At 38.6% G+C, this 22410-nt stretch overlaps 2 protein-coding genes across 2 annotated transcripts; both read right to left on the reverse strand.

Annotated features, from left to right (window-relative positions):
* Nucleotides 1–8924: 8924 nt before the first annotated feature.
* On the reverse strand, nucleotides 8925–9413 carry LOC139477822 (uncharacterized). The gene has a single exon (XM_071260236.1). It carries the CDS (start codon nucleotides 9411–9413, stop codon nucleotides 8925–8927), a length of 489 nt encoding a protein of 162 aa, XP_071116337.1.
* Nucleotides 9414–15350: 5937 nt separating this feature from the next.
* On the reverse strand, nucleotides 15351–21884 carry LOC139477859 (uncharacterized). Its single transcript, XM_071260293.1, has 3 exons — nucleotides 21844–21884; nucleotides 18994–19454; nucleotides 15351–15976 (listed from the first exon to the last, which is right to left on the reverse strand). The coding sequence occupies exons 1-3, from the start codon at nucleotides 21882–21884 to the stop codon at nucleotides 15612–15614; spliced, it is 867 nt and encodes a 288-aa protein (XP_071116394.1). The 3' UTR covers nucleotides 15351–15611.
* Nucleotides 21885–22410: the final 526 nt, after the last annotated feature.

Raw genomic sequence — 22410 nt, forward strand, 5'->3', positions numbered from 1 at the left:
GGAACTTATGATTATCATAGCACTATAATAACTTTGTGCAAGGAGACCCATGCACATTTACTGTGATCCTTGGATCATCATTGAGTTACCTGATAAAGACGAAGCATAGAGCAGTGTCCCATCACCACCGAGGAAATGCAGGCGATCTTCTCTGTAAGATCTTCATCACCTACATCCAACATCACTTACATAGCATGTATACATGACTAATTCTCCAGAAGCAGGGAACTACACTGACGGCAGCATACACGCGGTACACACGGGAAAGAGTTAAATGTTAAAGTCATGATCACTGTCACTGCTGTTTGAAGCATTTGAAGTTCCCTAAAATGAAATCCCTGTAAATAGAGAGGGGAGTGTGTGCCTTATATTCATCACAACTTTGAACACTTCTCCAGTTGCATGAGGGAGTCGCAGCACAATGTGTGAAAAAGCACTATTGAATGCCAATGAAGTGTTTCTATTGACCAGGGGTCACAGTAGTTGTGACAACAGGCATGGCAGAATCCTATCCTAGGAATCCTCTTCTATTTTGGATGCAACCACACAAATCTAATCTTCAGAATTTTCACTGTACGGCTACACACAACTAGTTGTAAAGACAAAAGAACTGCCGATCAGCATCCAGTTCTTCAGCTTGACCAGGCTGGAAACCCTGACGTCTTTCCTTTGTGTGTTTAAGTAAATATCTGCTTTTCAACTGAGTTTAATCTCTAGCACTTGGTGTTATGTAGTCAATAAATAAAATTCAGATCGCTATGTAAAAACAATAATCCCCATTTCACCTCATCTCACCATTCTCTGTCTATTTTATGTTGGCTACATCAATTTATACAAATGGAGTTGTTTCCCTTGACATACTTCAAACAGCACTGCCAACTATTAAAGTAAGGTTCATCTTCGTGCAGTATTTAAGTTATTTAAACCTTTACCACTTTGGTGACGTCTATGAACATATATGGTGCAGAATAACTACTGATACTGATCAGGTCGTTACTCGGAATCGATTCAAACCATTCACGAATCAAGCAACGACCAAGGTAAGCAGGTCCAGAGAGCAAATATCCGAAACCTTTAACAATTTAGTGAAAATTATTAACATAAAGGTGCTTGTAAACAATTGATAATGATCAGGGCACCACTGGGATTCCATTACAGCCGCCTGTGGGCTGTGGAGGCTTTTGAGTACAATGTATATTGATACCAGGGAAGATTTTGACCATAGTACAAATACATAAAGTAGTAGAATGTGTACTGCTGTTGATAAACATATTCTCTCGCGTGATACATGTTTGTATACAAGCCTGACTGCATGGGTCGGCTATAACATGAGACCACGACTGTTACTTAACTTATGTTCAAGGTATACACATGGGCTGACTATAACGTAAGAGCACGACTGACTGCTTAACTTATGTTCAATACATATGTATAGGCCGGTTTTAACATGAGACCACGACTGTTACTTAACTTATGTTCAAGGTATACACATGGGCTGGCTATAACGTAAGAGCACGACTGACTACTTGACTTATGTTCAATACATATGTATGGGCCGGCCTTAACATGAGACCACGACTGTTACTTAACTTATGTTCAAGGTATACACACGGGCTGGCTATAACGTAAGAGCACGACTGACTACTTGACTTATGTTCAATACATATGTATGGGCTTGCTATTTCGTCACACGTCAAGCTGATACAGCATTAAACCGATGAAAGCAGCGTCAGATCCAACCCACTTTCTCACTGTACATTATGCACAAATGTGGCTGTTTAAGACAAACGGTTTTAGATAAGGGAGGTAACTCGTACGTGCATACCACCCGTGCTTTGTTACTGTACCCGGCGCTACACGCCGTCACTTATCTGATGTAAGCACGGCCCATCTCTCTCTCACACACACTGCGCATATCGATCTAGGTCAGCATGCCCAAGCTGTCACTACCTTGTCGCTTAACAAAACGCAAGGCATTTAAACGTGATACACCAGTGATTGCTTGATTACTTCTCACATGTTTTGCAGAACGGTTCTAATGTAGCGTAATGTAGATGTTTCAGTGTATGTCTGTGTTCTCTACTGATTGTCCTTAAACATTTTCGGAAAAGCAAATGTGTTCAAAATAGGCGATTTTATTGTGTTGAAATTAATAAATACAAGAGTATTTGCAGGCAGACAAAACAAGTTTATCAAGTCAGTCAGAAGATGTGGTCCGACAGTTTAAACCTCAAGGATAAATAGAGTAATATCGAAGACCCGCTTTTAGATGAAATTGATTATATTATCCTAGAATCGCCTATTACAGAGGATTGAAATGTCAAAAGTACATCATACAATTTTATGTCATTTTTATTTGCCTCTTTAATATGATCTACAACTTTGGTATATTAACTTCAGTTTGGACCCAGTCTATTATAGTACCGCTACATAAGAAGTGAGATACGAATATTCCAGACAACTAGAGGGGAATTACATTATTAAGCGTTACTAGCAAGATATATACATGTACGGGTGTTTTTCATAATAGACGTTCCGCTTGGGCAGAACTAAAGGACAAAATACCAGAGTCGCAGGCAGGTTTCCGATCTTGGTATTCCACCACCAATCATGTTTTTATTTTACACTCTATTATAGAAAAGGGTTTGATTAAAAAGAGGGAAAACTATATGTTGCATTTATAGACTTTAAGATAGCATTCGACTGTGTAAAAAGAATTAAGCATGGTACTGTTTGCAATGTAATGGCCTGGTTCCAAAAATGTTATCAGCCCTAAAAGACATTTACTCTTCTGTTAACATGAGACTACGACCTAAAAGACATTAACTCTTCTGTTAACATGATACTACGACTGTTACTTAACTTATGTTCAAGGTATACACATGGGCTGACTATAACGTAAGAGAACGACAGACTACTTATCTTATGTTCAATACATATACATAGGCCGGCTTTAACATGAAACCACGACTGTTACTTAACTTATGCTCAATACCCGATACGTGATGTATAAAACGTATAAAACACTGTTTGAACCTGGAAGATATTTGGGTATTTGCAACAATAAACACGTACGCAGTGTTTGTATTAAAGATGTAATGTTTTACTTTTACGACAGAACAAAGGTAGATGGCAATCTATTGAATCATGTTTACGTATGTGTTCTGTTTGCAATATGTCTGTTGAAGATGAATATCATTTCGTATTGATCTGTGAACATTATATTGAACTATGTAAAGTTTATTTGTAAGAATTGTATGGGAAATTTCCAACTATATATAAAAATTCAAAAGTTTGTTGTGTACAACTCAGGATGATTTATTAAAACGTCTACAAAACTATGTATATTATGCATACGAAAAAAGACATGATGTCATAAAATCCATGTAATGCGTTTCACATTGTATTATTGGCATTGCATTTCTTGTATATGGGCCTAACGCCTACACACAAATAAACCAATTTTGACTTTGACTATTGAAGAGAAGTGGCGATGGGTTGGCCATGTACATGTGGTTAGCAATTTCGCTCGTAACACCGAAGAACAGGGTTCGATTCCCCACATGTTCAAATGCGTGAAGCCAATTTCCTGTGTCCCCAAGATAATATTCCTTATCATTGATATTTTAGATGATAACATTATGCAATAGCTCTTGTAGATGGAAGTGTTGTTACAACTGAGGTGTATCATGATATCATTTACATTTAGATATAATTGCAATATTTTATATGGTTATATTTTGCAATATGGAAGTGATGTTACAAATACCATGTGTGATGATATCAATAATTTTATATTTTTGATGGTTATATTATGCAATATGGCAGTGATGTTACAAATACCATATGTGATACCATTGATATTATATTTTATATGGTTATATTTTGCAATATGGAAGTGATGTTACAAATACCATGTGTGATGATATCAATAATTTTATATTTTTGATGGTTATATTATGCAATATGGCAGTGATGTTACAAATACCATATGTGATACCATTGATATTATATTTTATATGGTTATATTTTGCAATATGGAAGTGATGTTACAAATACCATGTGTGATGATATCAATAATTTTATATTTTTGATGGTTATATTATGCAATATGGCAGTGATGTTACAAATACCATATGTGATACCATTGATATTATATTTTATATGGTTATATTTTGCAATATGGAAGTGATGTTACAAATACCATGTGTGATGATATCAATAATTTTATATTTTTGATGGTTATATTATGCAATATGGAAGTGATGTTACAAATACCATATGTGATACCATTGATATTATATTTTATATGGTTATATTTTGCAATATGGAAGTGATGTTACAAATACCATGTGTGATGATATCAATAATTTTATATTTTTGATGGTTATATTATGCAATATGGCAGTGATGTTACAAATACCATATGTGATACCATTGATATTATATTTTATATGGTTATATTTTGCAATATGGAAGTGATGTTACAAATACCATGTGTGATGATATCAATAATTTTATATTTTTGATGGTTATATTATGCAATATGGCAGTGATGTTACAAATACCATATGTGATACCATTGATATTATATTTTATATGGTTATATTTTGCAATATGGAAGTGATGTTACAAATACCATGTGTGATGATATCAATAATTTTATATTTTTGATGGTTATATTATGCAATATGGCAGTGATGTTACAAATACCATATGTGATACCATTGATATTATATTTTATATGGTTATATTTTGCAATATGGAAGTGATGTTACAAATACCATGTGTGATGATATCAATAATTTTATATTTTTGATGGTTATATTATGCAATATGGCAGTGATGTTACAAATACCATATGTGATACCATTGATATTATATTTTATATGGTTATATTTTGCAATATGGAAGTGATGTTACAAATACCATGTGTGATGATATCAATAATTTTATATTTTTGATGGTTATATTATGCAATATGGCAGTGATGTTACAAATACCATATGTGATACCATTGATATTATATTTTATATGGTTATATTTTGCAATATGGAAGTGATGTTACAAATACCATGTGTGATGATATCAATAATTTTATATTTTTGATGGTTATATTATGCAATATGGCAGTGATGTTACAAATACCATATGTGATACCATTGATATTATATTTTATATGGTTATATTTTGCAATATGGAAGTGATGTTACAAATACCATGTGTGATGATATCAATAATTTTATATTTTTGATGGTTATATTATGCAATATGGAAGTGATGTTACAAATACCATATGTGATACCATTGATATTATATTTTATATGGTTATATTTTGCAATATGGAAGTGATGTTACAAATACCATGTGTGATGATATCAATAATTTTATATTTTTGATGGTTATATTATGCAATATGGAAGTGATGTTACAAATACCATATGTAATACCATTAATTTGATATTTTATGAGGTTATATTATGCAATATGGAAGTGATGTTACAAATACCATACATGATGACATCATAAACTTTATATTTTTTATGGTAAAATTATGCAATAGGGTGATGTTACAAATATCAAATGTGATGATATCATTCATATTTAGATGGTTACATTATGCAATAGTTCCTATAGAAGAAAGAGATTGTTACAACTGGCATGTGTGATGATACTGACATTTCAGATGGTAGCATTATACAATAGCTTTTGTATATGCAAGTGATGTTACAAATATCATATGTGATGATATCACTTATATTTAGATGGTTACATTATGCAATAGTTCTTGGAGAATGAAGTGACGTCACAACTGGCATGTGGAATTATGTCATTGATATTTTAGATGGTAACATCTGACAATAAAATGATGTTGTTTGCTGTGGTAGCAGCTGGTATATCTCTGCTTTGCCAATAGGTCCGTTGTCTTGGCTGTGACATGTTGTACAAGATGCGAGGTTATCCTACAGATAAAATAATCGTTCATGTACACAATACACTAATTCAGACAAAAACACGATTTAGTGCTACCAGAAAATTCTATAATGTATATGTCACCACTTGTGTTGAAAATATATAGATAGGTCGGCTGACCAATCGCTTATTGTTGACAACTTTCATGAACTAATCTAACACTTCTTTATTTATAAGCCCTTGAAGGGCTTGAGTGTATATCTAAGATGAATGTACATTTGTGAAATAACCAGCTGCACAAGTGATATTTATGCGTCTGGCTGTTGATACTTTATTGAATCGTGTTGGTGACAGCTTTGTATAGGACAGGTGCATCCAGAGATAATCACTGAAGCGGAATATGTTTAATGCAAGCTTTCAGAGCCGCATGAAGGCGTATCCAGAGGGGGTTCCAGGGGGCCCGCCCCTCTCCCTCCACCTTTAGAAAATCAAATGTAGTGTGTTGTTGACAGTAAAATTAACTGAGTGAGGTTTCGATGTTTTTTACCCCTCCCTGATAAAAATGCTGGATCCGGACTTGGTCAAGAGTGTTAGTGTATATATGCTTGGTTGACAATAGTCACTGAAAGTGCATATTCCCTTTGTATAAACACACGTTAGTTGATCAAACAACTTTGTGTGCATAATAATTTAATTGGAATCCCAAATGTATATTTCGTGTGCAGTAATTGTTCCAGATATTAATACAGTATGTTAAAGCGTCTACATGTACGTACATTTCACAGATGGTATATTGATAAGGTCCTAACTTGCACACAATAATTCTATTTTTTGAAGAGCTCGGACACGGTTTCGGTTTAACTTCTTGTTTTAATCTGTGGCAGGTTATTCTCCAATCATTATCATCTTATATTTCTACAACAAACAATGGTTGTGTACGACATAAGAATATATTGACAACAACATATGGTGTCAGATAAGTAAAGTAGACGACACATTCACAACGATAGCTCACATGAACGACCCCACAGAGCTCCTAAAACATACCAACGCCCACCACCAGAGAATCCAGTCCACCATGGAGACTGAAACCAATCAACACCTTCCCTTCCTAGACCTGTCTCTCTAAAGTACAGATGGCGGACTATGATAACATCAGTGTACAGCAAGCCAGCACACAGTCCAGTACATTCACTACAACTCCTGCCACCATCCTCCCCACACCCTACCAAGGCCCAGTCAGTCATCATTTTCCTGCCCGCCTCATCAAGAACAAAGCCAACATAGATGTCACCATTTCTAGCAGCAAGACCATCAAGACACATCTACGAGCCAATGGCAGAGCCACCAGCAGCGCAAGTCCCAACCTCAGAGGATGTATTTAAACGCTGATAAGTTTAGACGGCATGTATAAGAAATACCAGACTGCACATGTGGATATCATTTTGAAGATGAAATTCACTTTTTTCTATACCTGGCAAAAATACGATAATATCAGAAACATTGTATTTCTCCACAAATAGGTATGATTTAATAACAATAATATATAGCAATAAACAAGTCAGCAGTTCTACAAAGATGGATATTCTTAAATCAGTTCACGATTTCTTTGTTAAAAACGAAATATTTGCGTAGCTATAAATTTGTAAGTTAAGTAATGAAAATCTGCATCATATTATTTCAGATACCACTGACTTCAATGTATATATCCCATTTATATATCAGATTTTTTGTTTGTAGTCAGGTTCAATGAACTACATGCTACCTGTGCGTTTCTTTTTTGGAAGAGTGTATATAGCTGACCAAAGGTAAGTCTTTCACTTGATGAAGGGCATGACGTCGCCGACCTGTACATCGTTATATACAGATGTGCAATAAAGTTGAACGCGACGTTAAACCCTCATATCACATCACTTGACCCATAGGACTGTTTGTTCACTGAGATTTTTTGACCACGTTGTTATTCAGTTGAACCTGTGGGACTTGGAACAGGTCCCTGGCACCTTGTAATGCGTCGCCGTGATTTGTTTGTTTGTTTGTTTGTTTGTTTGTTGTTTAACGCCGTTCTCAGCCCGACTGACTGTCTTTGGTTTGGTTTTTTGTTTAACGTCGCTCTCAGCAATATTCCAGCTATATGACGGCGGTCTGTATTTAATAGAGTCTGGACCAGACAATCCAGTGATTGTCAGCATGAACATCGATCCACGCAATTGGGACATGATGACACGCATCAACCAAGTCAGCGAGCCTGACCCCCCGATCCCGTCAGTCGCTTCTTACGACAAGCATAGTCGTCCTTTACACCAAGTATGGATTGCTGAAGACCTATTCTACCCCGGATCTTCACGGGTCGCGTAAGAAGTGAACTGGTTGACTGTGTCTCATCGTAGTTCATGGACATAATATCAACCACTGGGTTTGTCTGGCACCAAGCTCTATTATTTACATATCGTCGTGATTATAGCCGGATTGTTTCTGACTGCCGCAATTCTGTCATTCACATGTTCATTCTCTTGGGTTGACCATTACTCATTGTACGTCACTATTATATATTAATTGATGTAACTTGAATGATATGAGACACTTGCTTGAATAAATCCTAAGGGTCTCACAACTCTCTCCTCTCTTGTTTCAAGGCTAGCTCCCAACAGCTAATTTCCCAAATCGAGGCCTGACAGTTATTTGAATCACGCCCCAACAAGGCTGTCTTAATTGGTGATTTTTCAATTTGATTGGAGCGTGACGTCATAGTAAACAACTGTCTGAGATTGCAAAGCGTGGTGCAGTAGTAATAATAACTACAGATTTATATAGTGCTGGTATCCAGTTCGAAGAACTGCTCAAAAGCGCTTCATTTCAGTCTACACAAAAAAGAGACATTACACAGCTAGGAAAACACGAAGCCTCAATACGCCAAGAAAGATTTGGTGAAAAGTTAGGTTTTGAGTCTTGATCGGAACAAAGTAGGACTGTCAATGTTCCTGATATTCAATGGCAGCCTATTCCATAGCTCAGGGGGCAACTTTGGGGGCAACTTTGGCGACACTCCGACCTCCAAAAGTCGCCGTTCTAACACTAGGCACAGAGAGTAGGGACTGCCAGCTTGATCTGAGAGATCTCCCAGGCACGTACTCTTCAAGAAGCTCGCTGATATAAGTTGGTTTTTGATTGTGTCTCGCATTGAACACAATCAGCATCACTTTATACTGGATTCTCTCATTGCATTTGAGCCAGTGGAGGTTCCGTAGAATCGGTGTGATATGGTCAAACTTTTTAGATTTAGTAACAAGCCTGGCAGCAAAGTTTTGAACTCTTAGAAGTTTAGTCAAAAGGTATTTAGGAAGGCCGATGAGTAGTCCATTACAGAAGTCTAGATGTGGTAGAACACATGCGTGAACTAGAGAAGCAGCTGTTTTTGCATTTATACACTGGCGAATCTGTCCAATATTCCTGATGTTCAGATATGCTCGCTTGCAGATGTTATCCACGTGAGAAGCCATAGATAGTGATGAGTTGAAAATGACACCCAATACAGGGGAATCCTCGCGCTAAAACTAGGTCATTGAGCTGACAGTGCGTGAGCTACCTATAACCAATATTGTAGATATTCTCTACATTATCAGCAATTTACATATTACTGAGTGTTAACATTCAAGGGAAAATCAGATTATTAATAATACACCGCATATGTACGAAGCTCGCCAAACACCCTGTCTGTCGAAAGTAGGTCTGTAGGACGGGTTCATTGTAAAGGGGAGTTGCATCTTGTCCACTGAAGGCAAACAGTTGTGTAAACAAACCTTTGAGGAAGGCAGTCCTCTGTATCCACGAGTTAACATACACATATACAAGCGTGTTTTGTCATTGAATGTAACCAAGCTCCTTCTCTATAGTTATGAATGGCTATGCAGTGGATAAATATATAAGCTCTATTTCGTTAAGGCTTCATTTCACGTGTAACGATGCCGACTGATGGTTGGAAAGTTTATTTATCTGGTATTTATTTTAATCACAAACACCCAGCTTCCTTTTCTGGGCCTAATAAGCTGTATCATATTGTAAAAAGGGAGGGGAAATTTGATATTAGTTTACATCACATAAAGAAGTGGTTGTCGACCCAAGATGCCTATTCGCTTCAGTGACCTTTAAGATACAAGTTCAAGCGGAACAGAGTGGTGGCTTCAGGCCTCAATGCTCGATGGGATATTGACTTGGCTGCTGTATCTAATATAGCCTCGGACAATGACGGTGTGAAATACTTACTTATAGCTATAAATGCATTTACACGGTTTCTGTGGGTCGAGCCCCTTAAAAATAAAATGCCAGACGCTGTCATTAAGGCCATGAAGAATATATTTTCCTGACTACTCTACCACGAATTATACGATCTGACAAAGGTCGCGAATTTGATAATAAGAAAGTGAAAGCCTTTCTACAAAGTAAAGGAATCACTTATTACATGACACAGAATGAAACCAAAGCTTCTTATGCTGAATGGGTGATCAGAACTCTTAAAACAGCTATGTACAGGTATTTTACCTATAAACAGAGCTATCATTATTTGAATATTTTGCAAGACTTGGTGAAAGATTATAATCACAGGCCTCACAGATCCCTGAATGAACGATCACCCTCAGATATTAATAAAGCTAATGACGCTTTACTATGGAGAGAACAATACGTTGACACTTTAATGAAACCAGTCAAATCAAAAGTTGAAATCAAACAGAAATCAATTAAGAAACCCTTTAAGTTTAAAGCGGGTGATGAAGTAAGCTTTCTCATTTGAGACATACATTTCAAAGAGAACTATCAAGAAAAATGGACTGAGGAAATCGTTATCATGAGAAGAAGACATAGAGCAGTTCCGGTTTACTATACCCTCTAATGCAGTGGTCGTGAGTCCATCTGGTTGTGGCAAGTCTATGTTGTCGCTAACACACTGCAGAGAGGACTCATCAATCCACTATCATATGGCGTTACACTGAGTGGCAACCTCTCTATGACACGATCTTTACAACCCTACCAAATGCTGTTTGTTAGAGGGATTCCACAGAACCTACAAGATGAAAACTATTTGGATGCTCAGAGTAACAATATGATTGTGCTGGATGACCTCATGTCAGAGGCTAAAGATGATAGACGCATCTCACATGAATGTCATCATCTTCCTACTGTTGCAAAATCTATTTCCAAGTGGCAAGGAGTCATGTGACATTGCTTTGAATTCTCATTATGTGACACTGTTTAACTCTCTTGTGGACAGACATCAAGTCAACTTGTTTGCCGGGCGCATCTATCCACACAGCACTGACCGCTTTATGTCAGTGTATGAAGAAGCAGTTCAGAAACCCTATGGTAATCTGACAATCGACCTAAAACCAACTACCTTGGAATCAGGAAGACTACAACCTAATGTACTTGACAGTCAACATCTCAGTCTATAAAAGAGGGACAGGCTGTCAACCAGTATCATTTAAAGCCAGTCCCTAGAACAGACCACCTCTCAGAAGTAGTCACTCCTGTGGACAGTGAATCAGAGGACGACACTAGTGATACAACAATGCCTTCCTGTGACGAGTGTGGTATTGTGTTAATCATTGAGTGTGGTAATCATGGCCTCCAGTGTCATGTTAGATAGTGGTGCCCTGATGAAAGCGATGTCCTACGGCCTACATTGACCTCTGAATTCAATGAAGCTGATAAAGAGTGGGAGGTGAAAGGCTTAGAATACATGTGGGAGCAAACTATAAAGTACTGTCAAGATGATGTCTTTAAGAAACAAGAGTCATCCGAAGGTGACATATCCCCCCGACGTGGCATGTCGGTACCAACTGTGTGTACCTTCAAATGTATTTAGATTGGCAAGGAAATCCTTTTCCTTGATGCCAAAACCAGAAATATAATGAAAGTTATTAAATAGAGATTACTACACGAGTGTCTGTAAGATACCATTGATCTTACAACGAGTTGTTTCAAAACGTATCTAACGAGCTTTGTAACAACGAGTTGTAAGATCAATGGTATCTGACAGGCACGAGTACAGTAATCTGTTTCTTACACACCCTAAAATCGCACCTTTTTAGCATCGAACCGATGAATTTTGTCTATTCTCGTGATTGCAGTAGCGCATTAATACATAACACATCTGTCATGTGTCACGTAAGTAATCAGAAACATTCTGACAGTCTGCGTACTGTTATTTGTTTACCATGTTTTCCAATGTAATAAAGAGAATTAGTCAGAAATGAAGATAACTAGGCCTACCGTCATCGTTGTGCGTGATTTAGCGTCAGTCAGTGCGTCACACAGGACGGAAACTTTTACGGCTTCTGCTGAATTTACCACATCATTGTAATGTGTAATTCCATAATTAGTGCAACGATACTCTTCCCATGAATAGTCTCAAACGCGTGATCGAGCCAATGTATGCAACAATTAGACGAAAGTACCTCTTTTAATGCTACAGTGTAAAGTCTGAATTTTGCTTTGTTTACATTTCAGCAAGTACAATTTTCCGAGCACAGTTTTCGTTTCCATACCCAATATATTTCGCATGATTTCATCTAGATAATTTGCCTTGGTGACAAAGACTGTTTATCCATTGTTTCGAAAATGTATGAGGAATTCAGGGATGCATGTATAGCAGCTGAGTTTGAAATATACCTGATCGAATATAGGCGTCTCATAATCAGCATTTTGTAAACACAATCCAATATGGCGGAACGTACACTTCGGCGTTCGTGTGTGAATATTTTCCAAAACATTCTAAACGATGACAAGATAGACACAATTTTTATGGATAACAACTTCTTTAATACTGTAAAAAGGCGACGTTTCGGTATAGATCCTTATACCGTTGTCAAGCAAGACTGGTTGCTTGACAACGGTATAAGGATCTATACCGAAACGTAGCCTTTTTACAGTATTAAAGAAGTTGTTATCCATAAAAATTGTGTCTATCTTGTCATCCGTCAACTTCTAAGTAATGCCTATCAAACAAGTTATTCTAAACGATTCTAGGCTTATCAGCGACGTTTCAGAATTATCATTAGTGATTTGATACCCTTGATCGCTAATATGTTATTTTTCTACCTTAATCATTCGAGTAAATATCCGATATTTAGATTTCTAAACACACAGTTAATATTTATATAACGCCGTGAATTGTGATTTGGCGAGATTTACAATGTACCTAACTTTCAGTCACTTTCAGTAATTTTGAATTGCCTAAAATGACAGTAAATGATAAACAGAAGGGGGAATTCAAAACTGTGAAGTGTCTGCGTGATGTATTTTGAATTTTATTCGATTTCGAAGTGAGGGTTGAAGAGAAGGGACATATGTGCCGCTGTGGAAGCCAGGGGGTTTACACTCTGAAAAAACGATAATGTTGACATAACAACAGATAATGTAACTGATAATAATAACAAACAAACTCGCAGACGTTTGTTTATTTTTATTATTAATTACACGGTCATGTTGTTCAATACAGACGTAGGTGAACATTCGACTGAAGCACGAGCAACTTACGAATGACTTACACTCAGGAAAGTAGTCCGTCATCATCTGACCCCAGGTCATCACCATGGAGTAGCCAATCACGGGCCTGGAATTCGATCTCACACATATGTTTGATACCAGTTGAAATTGAAATTTCGCAGATTCGCATATGAATAGCTCTGTAGTAGCCTCATGACACAAAGGCATAAAGAGAATGTACTAGGGATTGACAAAAAAACAAACCTAAACATCTTGTTTCATTATATGTCAGGGGCTACAGATTAAAAAGATTAAAATCTATAAATAACAAACTGCACTACTAGTGAACAAGATTGATATTTGCATAAAGGTTGGTGAGTCTCTCTCGCATGTTTTAGAAAAAATGCTCCAGACGAGGACATTACCCTAAGTTCATGAATTTTAAATTTAAATTGTAAAAAGAAAAAAAAGAGAAAAATCTGTTAAAAGCAAAGGCACCATTACATAACCTTCTTGATAGGTGTAAAAACTTTTGAGAAGCTAAGTTGTATGGTTCGGGAGATATGGTCCGGACAAGAGCACTACCCTCAAATTTCCTACGTTCATCATATTTCCATGGAAACGACAAAAATATAAAATTCTAAAATTCTCTAAATAGCAAAAGGCACTTCTACTGAGCCTGATTGTTAAGTGTACCAAGTTTTGGGAAGCTAGTTTTTACGGTTTAGGAAATATGCTCCGGACAAGAGCACTACCCTCAAATTTCCTAAGTTCATCATATTTCCATGGAAACGACAAAAATATAAAATTCTAAAAATCTCTAAATAGCAAGAGGCATTACTACTGAGCCTGACTGGAAAGTGTACACGTTTTGTGAAGCAAGGTTGTACGTTTTTGGAAATATGCCCAGGACAAACAATGATTACAGACGGACGAACGGACGGACGGACCTACTGATGGCTATATCCCCACCATCATTATATGTCAGGGGGGATAAAAAGAAGAGTACCAAGATCAAGGAAAAAGTGAGAGATGGATTGAAAACAAGCTCAAGAAATGCTGGGAATCAACTTTCCTAGATAGAGTCTCACAAGCTATCAGATAGGTCAGCTACTTTGGGTATGGACCCTTTTAAAGACTACTCTGGAGAAAGTGAGGGCATTGGTCCTTGATACAGATCCCGAAGAACTTTCCAACTAAAATAATCCAGTGGATGAAACCTATTGTGAAAGACATTTTATCTCATCTTTCTGAGGCTGAAGATCTAGAGCGTGAAAAGTCGGATGTTGATGATGATGATACAGACACTGAATAATTCCTCCATGTACATTATTGTGAGATACTGATTGTCTTAATGTATGATTTTTGTGTTTTAATTAATAAATCATGTATAAAGTTTACATTTGTGTCTGATTTTCAAATGAAATTGAATGAATGAGATGGTTATATCATGATTTGACATCAAGCAATCAATCCTTGTGGTTATGTAAAATTTCTTTGAACTGATACTGGTGAATCAAGGCTGGCATTACTACACCCCGAAAAGAAGCATAATTGCTTATGTTGGTTTATGCAACAATTCACTCACTAAGCTAAGCTCAGTCACAAAAAAAGCCATGTTCAATACATTTATTCGAAGGACAATTCAAATAGACCATATTCAAGTACAAGACATGTATACATATTTATAACATTCTACAGCTGAAATAAAACTGTTTCAATCAAGGAGGAGCGATACGATGCGTTTATACATTATACAATACTCAACTTCTGAATGCCTCTCAAAGATAAGGTGAGGTGAGGTGAAATTGGGTTTAACGTTGCGTCCAAGATTATTGCACTTATATAGCGACGTGCATGCACGTGTGTGGCTGCTTGTACTAGTCCGGACTGATGCCGATTTGTAGTGCAAGCTCACTGAGATACCATGCCGCAGTTTAACATGAATACCCCACTCAGACACAATAAACTGACTCCGAGTCGACCAGTCCTTGTTTTATCCCCTTAATGCCGAGCGCCAGACAGGGTAACAACAAGTACCATCTTTTAACGTCTTTTTGTATGACGCGGCTGGGGATTGAACCCCCGACCTTCCGCTCTCCGGGCGGACTGTCTATCACTAGACCATGGAGGCGGTCTTGCCTCTCAAAGAAGTTAGAAGTTGTTTATGTCACTTCATTCGAGCCAGCTCCAAACATATCAGTTATTCCCTGTCATCATTCTCTTTCAAACATTCTGTGTGCAAACATTATTTTAGCTATTTCGAAACAAGAAGCGCCACCTGAATTCAGAATTTCTTTTATCACCCAGTCCGATCTAGCTCCCCACAATTCAGATGATTCTGTCATTTGCTTCCAACATCTCCTCATGAGATGGTACTCCAACTCATTGTCAGGAAAGATATATGTCTCGTCCTCCACTCTGTCCATCTTTGTCCGATCTTCCTCTAAGCTGGACGCAGCATACCCTGCTGCCTGTGACGTACGGGGCCACCAGCTTACATAGACTGAGTTATCAAGTAAAAGTGCATGGTGAATTCCTGTTCCACCCCTAGCTTTCCATGTATACAGTGTGATTTTCTCTGAAACAGTATCAAAATATTTCAAATTGTGAATTATGCTTATGATATATTCATGAAACACATTGGTGATCATCACGATGTTTGAAACATATTCAGAACACAAGGGTCCTCCGTTGTCTGACAACCAGTGCTGTGACATTGCCAACATTTACATGAATACATTCATCACCATAAACATTAAGATTCTACCACAATGCCAATGGTTGTTCATATAGAAAAATATCATTGGCAATCAAATATATACACCTGGAACTTAATTAAGCGCCACCAATATTTAAATCAATGAGTCAACCTTGTTGCAACCTACTGAAAAATTCCTTTTACATACGTGTGTCTAGTGTTGTTCACTGCTTAAAAGGGACACTAATCACAGAGAAAACATGAGTTTGAAGCATACTGATGGATTTTATTTTCAAATGGTGACATGTTAGAAAAATACGTAATTTGCACCAAAAACAAAGTGAAAATTACTATTGTCACACATCGGTTACTGAAATGGTTGCATCAAATTTGAATCAGTGCAATCCTGGAACAATGTCTAAAGAAGCCCAAAACACAGTTTATGTCAATATTTGGTGTATCCTCCTTGTGCTCGAGTGACCTCAGCCAAACACTTCCTCATTCCCTGAATCAAACGTTGAACTTGACGTTGAGGTATTCTAGCCCACTCCTCATGCAAAGCAGCATCGAGTTCACGTAAATTTTGGTCAGGTGGGTCTCTTTCTCGAACTTGACGGCCTAAAATGTCCCAAAGATGCTCTATGGGATTGAGATCAGGACTTCGTGCTGGCCAAGGAAATGTCTCAATCGCATTCTGACGTAAACATTCGCGGACAGCACGTGATCTGTGAGGTCGGGCGTTGTCATCCGGTCATATCGGTCTTGTGGCCAATGGTTGGTTATCAAAATGGGGAATAACTGCCGTCTCCAAGATGTCATGCTGATATCGAGGTCTGTTAAGAGTGCCATGTACACTGATCAAGTCCAGTTTACATGAGTAAGATACACAACCCGTCACCATTACGGACCCACCACCAAAAGGAATGGTTTCAATGATGTTGCGTTCGGCCATGGCTGTATTCGGCTGCCTCCAGACACGTGTACGCCGGTTCACCATGTGTAAAAGGAACCGGCTTTCATCAGAAAAATGAACTCTTCTCCATGATCGAATGTTCCAGTTCTGACGTTGAGTTGACCACGCCAAACGAGCTCGTCTGTGTTCCTTTGTTAACAGTGGACGTTTGATTGGTCTTCTGGCTCTATACCCCGCTGCCTTCAAACGATTTCGGACGGTTCTGGTTGAAATTGCTCGGCCACCTAGCCACTGTGATCTTAAAACTGTAGCGTTTGTCAAACAGACGTCGCCTAACAAGCCGTAATAACGCTGCATCTTCCCGCCATGATGTCTTTCGAGGCTGACCTGGCCGTGGTCTATCCTTAACTTCCATCAAGCAGGACTGGACTGGATTACTTCCCTGTGGGGATAGTTGGGTGGGAATGTACGACTGAAAACAGACCAATTCATCGAACACGCTATAAGCGCAGTGAGCTGTGAGTTTTATCATAGATACGGAATGTTCTTAGCTCCGGTAACCACCACTTTAATAACGGCTAGGTATTGTCAATTTAAACATAAGTGCCCACTTAATAATAATGGAGACTCAAGTGACACCACAGATTGTGGAGACGCAACAAAAAGTGAACGAGGAAATACCAGAGATTGCGAAATCACATTTACAGTACCAAGGTATTTGCAATTGGAACACATTGAGGCTGCGTGTCGTAAAAGATCTCGCTGTTGCTGGTGCATTAGGTAACCGATTCTATATTCCGCTCGACTTTGAATTACAAGATAGTCACATGCCCTTCTATCAAGCATCCCTAGGCAATAGGTTAGAATATGAACTCACTTTTAATGACTACGGTAGAGTCATCAGAGCTGCTGAAGATGCTAGCTATTCTTTGAAAATATCTAACTGGACCATGATATAACAGATCCTGAATTAGCCAGACAAATTCGTAACTAGTATACCGGAATTTTAACCATTTTGTACGATCGCATGCTTTGACACCGAAAGATCGCAAAGAGCAAAAAAGATACGACGTGGAATATCAATCTAAACGTCCCCACGAGATCGTTAAAGGGTATTTTAATGTTGTTCGAGGACCCCTCAGATGCATTTAAAAGAAATACCGAGAAGTTCTACAATCCCAGCATTACAAAAGTAGAATTGACTATCGAGGGCGTTCCTAATCAACTATATAGTCAAGGAATGCTGGCGTATGAACAATGGGATGACATTAAAAAAGCACCTTCTATAAAACAAAGCCCAGAAGTTAACGAGGTCGCGAAAGATCTGTCTCTCGGGGATGTATCGATGGGTGAATACCTCACCAGTGGTATAGGTATATAAATCCGGCTCCAGTGGAAGTGGTCCAGAATCCCCATTACCTTTACTACGTATAATGGATTTTGTCTGACTATCCTGAAAAGATGTCTATCCTCTCTGTTAGAGGTCTTTCTTGGCCTACCAGCCCTATGCCTGTGATTGACATCAATGGTTTGACCATGTTTGACAATCAAACGAGTGATAACACTGTGATGACGACCCATTTGTCTTGCAATGGCCCTGCATGACATGCCAGCATTTTTATCATGCCTATCACTTGCCATCTTTCAGCGTTCGTTAACTTCTCCTCACCATGGCTGATTTTCAACCTCTATTGGAAGGGGAATCTCACACAGGAGCAAAATGCAACCACGTGTCTGAAACTTGAATTTCACTATTTATAAGGTAGGAGAACTGCAGCAACACGTAGAGTACACTTTCCTGGTGGTATCTGGACAAATTTTGGTTCATGAAACTATGGAAGCCGAAATCAGTTATACATCATCATATTTCGTATTTCTGATTCCCACACGTGAAATCAAGAGACTATGAATATGGTGGCGCTTAACTTTTGTGCATGTGTATATAATTCATATGAAAAGGTCTTCATCAGGTTTAGATGTTTACCTTTGAAAGGGCAATCCCTGCCTGATCTGTTGAGCATTGACGTAAACCTTGATCCACCGCCCAGGTAAATGACCAAATACCTCCGTAGAGTTTCTGGTCGCCAAAGAATTGTAAGACTCTTTGGAGCTCCTCCTGCATGTAGGACTTGGTACACAACCCAGCAACAGTTTTGATCCAGTAAGGAATAGTGACCCGTTCTCTTTTGCTTGTTCCAAAACATCATCATTTTAGACAGGTTTAATGTTGTGGACGGTATCATAAATCTATAGTCAGGATCCATGCCCTCTTCTTCAACGTCCTCCTGAAGGTTGTTTTTGAAATTACTTTCTTTCATATTAATCCCACATTTTGCTTTCTCTTCTTGAGGCCACCAACTGACATACTGGCGATTGCTTAGATATAGTGATGCGTGACCGACCTGACTGATTCCAAGAGGCATCCATATAAAGATGGAGTGGTAACTGAAAAAGAGGTCATTGAAATGAACAGGCATATAATGTGTGGTAACTTGCTTTATCACATATGTAAAACTCGGGTGATATCAGAGTATATAAGAGTACTCTTATATATACGAATCAATGGTGTCTGACAGTTGTTCCATGCTAACAGTTAAACATGTACCCTATGGCCACATGATATGCAAAAGTAATTATTTCCATCGGTTTTACATACTTACATACTGAGTTGTTTATTCCTTCAAGTATACACAAAGTCACAAATTAATTTTTCACTTTCATACCCTTATATGAATTTTGGAATTTGAAACATGGAAATGTTTATGAAATACATCAACAAACGGACCCAAACATATGCCACCTTGTTTTTTCGCAAAAAGCTGCTTCAAATGTTCTCTGCAAAAGACTTGTTATCCAGTCCCACTCTACTTAATTTTCGGAGGAGCGGAGTTAAGAAAAACACAACACATGATCGTTTTCACGATGCCACGACTGAATGAAAATGAATGATGGCGGATGAAAGAGATATTCCCCATAGAGGTGACCAACCCGTGACAACCCTTCGCCAAAACTAATTGATTAGAAACACAAATCTTTGACACAGTTTCCAGACAACAAGTGCGTATCTGCAAGGCCGTCAGATGATGTCAACGCATCAACGATGTCCGTGGTAGGCGCTAAACCAGAAAGCCAATCCTGACGGCAGAACATTAACGTCAAAGTCTCCAATGGTCATTGAGACATTCCAGCATAACGCCAGACTACAGTTGCTGGTATTGTGCAGCACTTACTTAGAACAATGCTGCCGTGTTACCCTGGTCTGCAAGATCACCTGATCTGTCACCATCAAACGTGTCTGGGATGAAATGGAAAGACCCCTGCGACGTCTTTTTAAACCTCCAAAACATTGCAGGAAATCCGACTTATTATTCCACAGATGTTGAATGCCATTCCCCGTGCCTTTCGTCAATGTTTAGTGTCCTTAATGATTCGATGGTGTCATGATTGCATACGTGCACAAGCCGGACACAATCGTAAATGACTGTCAACTTTCTCTAAACCCATGACCCATTTCATATGACAGTAGCCTTCTTCGTTGACCTTCATACATTGTTCTTTCATCTGATATAATTCTATCTTCGGCAGTAATAGTGTTTTGACCGAGTCTCGTTGTGTTTTGTATGTCACAATAATTGTTGCCTTTGAGTATAAATGCGACCCAAAGCATACGCTCCTGTATTGTACTTCCCTTACATTGACAGGTAATGAGATTGGGTGGTCCGGTCCACTGACTTGGTTGATGAATGGCATCATATTCCAACTGCGTAGGTCAATACTCATGTGGGGTCACGGGTGGCCCAGACGTCTAAGGCGCCGCTATTCACTGTGCAGAGTTGCGTCCCTTGGGCATGCCAGAAACCTATGATTGTGGGTTCGAATCCCGGTTCGCCCCTATTATGTTTCTAGGTTTGTCAGCACTATACCTGTGCTCGTGGGTTTCACCGAAGTGGTAAACGTCTGAGACCTGCATCACTTCAGGCTTTCTTCCCACGTTAAGCTGACACGCCGTGATATATCTGGAATACTGTTAAAAGCTGCGTTAAACCTAGCTCACTCATTCACTCAATATTCATGATATCGTGACTATTTACGCCCTATAGCTGGAATATTACTGTTGTGCGGCAAAAAACAACAAAACAAGAGAAAGACAGAAACACAAAGCTGTCTTCATCCCACAGTGTACCTCCAGATATTGTTCCAACAATTTTTTTATCGATTCGGTTAATTGCAATCTTATTTTTTTTTTGTCATTGATATCTGTGATATTTTTTCAAAATGAAACCACTGTGAAGAAATACTTATGACCTTTTAATGCTCTTATACTAGTTTTACATACAACTTTAGGTATTCTAGTCATCGTACTGCCCTTTATCTTAGATATTATTGAATTATATTCTGCTCGTGACGTATTGTCGTCACGATATGGCTGAAATATTGCCGATGTGATTTTACATTTTAACTCACTCACTCATGACGTATTGACTCTTCTCATCTCGGTTTACTCCCACATGATCCCTCGCTGCGTGGAGTTATGCCACCCGCTTCTGGTCGTGTCAGGTAAACTTTCCTTTTTGGGGCGATTAGCGCCGAGGAATTATTGCCAGGAATGGGCAACACATTCAGACCAGTCTATGTTATATCTGTATCTCGAAATTAAACGGCCACTCTCGAAAGTAAAATACATTGCCGTGACATTGTTTTGTCGTTTCTGAGCGCCATGGCATCTACACTCGAAAGGGAGTATCATCAAGTATGTTTTTTTTTGTTTGGAGTTTCTTTTGTTAAGAATGGTGAATGTATTAATACAGCATTTTTGAAATGAGAAACAACGTACCTTGTGTCAGCTTGTGTCATTTGTCTTCTGTTCGAGGCCATGTCTGGTAGCCAACCTTCAGAACACGGAAAAAGAGGTGGTTACGTCGGACGTGTAAAGTCAGACGTGAAATGTTAGAGGTCAAATGTTAAAGATGTCGGTTTTGAAGTTCAACACATATTTATACAACTCCTCTTAACTCCATTCTCTCATACACAGTCTGGCAGTCTGTGCTGCCTCTCTCATTCACTCCAATCTGTGCTGCCTCTCTCAGTCACTCCAGTCTGTGCTGCCTCTCTTATTCACTCCAGTCTGTGCTGCCTCTCTCATACACTACAGTATGTGCTGCCTCTCTCATACACTACAGTCTGTGCTGCCTCTCTCATACACTACAGTCTGTGCTGCCCCTCTCATACACTACAGTCTGTGCTTACCCTCCCATTCACTCGAGTCTGTGCTGCATCTCTCATACACTCCAGTCTGTGCTGCCTCTCTCATTCACTCCAGTCTGTGCTGCCTCTCTCATTCACTCCAGTCTGTGCTGCCTCTCTCATTCACTCCAGTCATTCACTCCAGTCTGTGCTGCCT

The sequence above is a fragment of the Haliotis cracherodii genome, unplaced genomic scaffold, assembly GCF_022045235.1.
Source record: "Haliotis cracherodii isolate W230 unplaced genomic scaffold, xgHalCrac1.p SCAF_36, whole genome shotgun sequence".
Lineage (NCBI taxonomy): Eukaryota > Metazoa > Mollusca > Gastropoda > Lepetellida > Haliotidae > Haliotis > Haliotis cracherodii.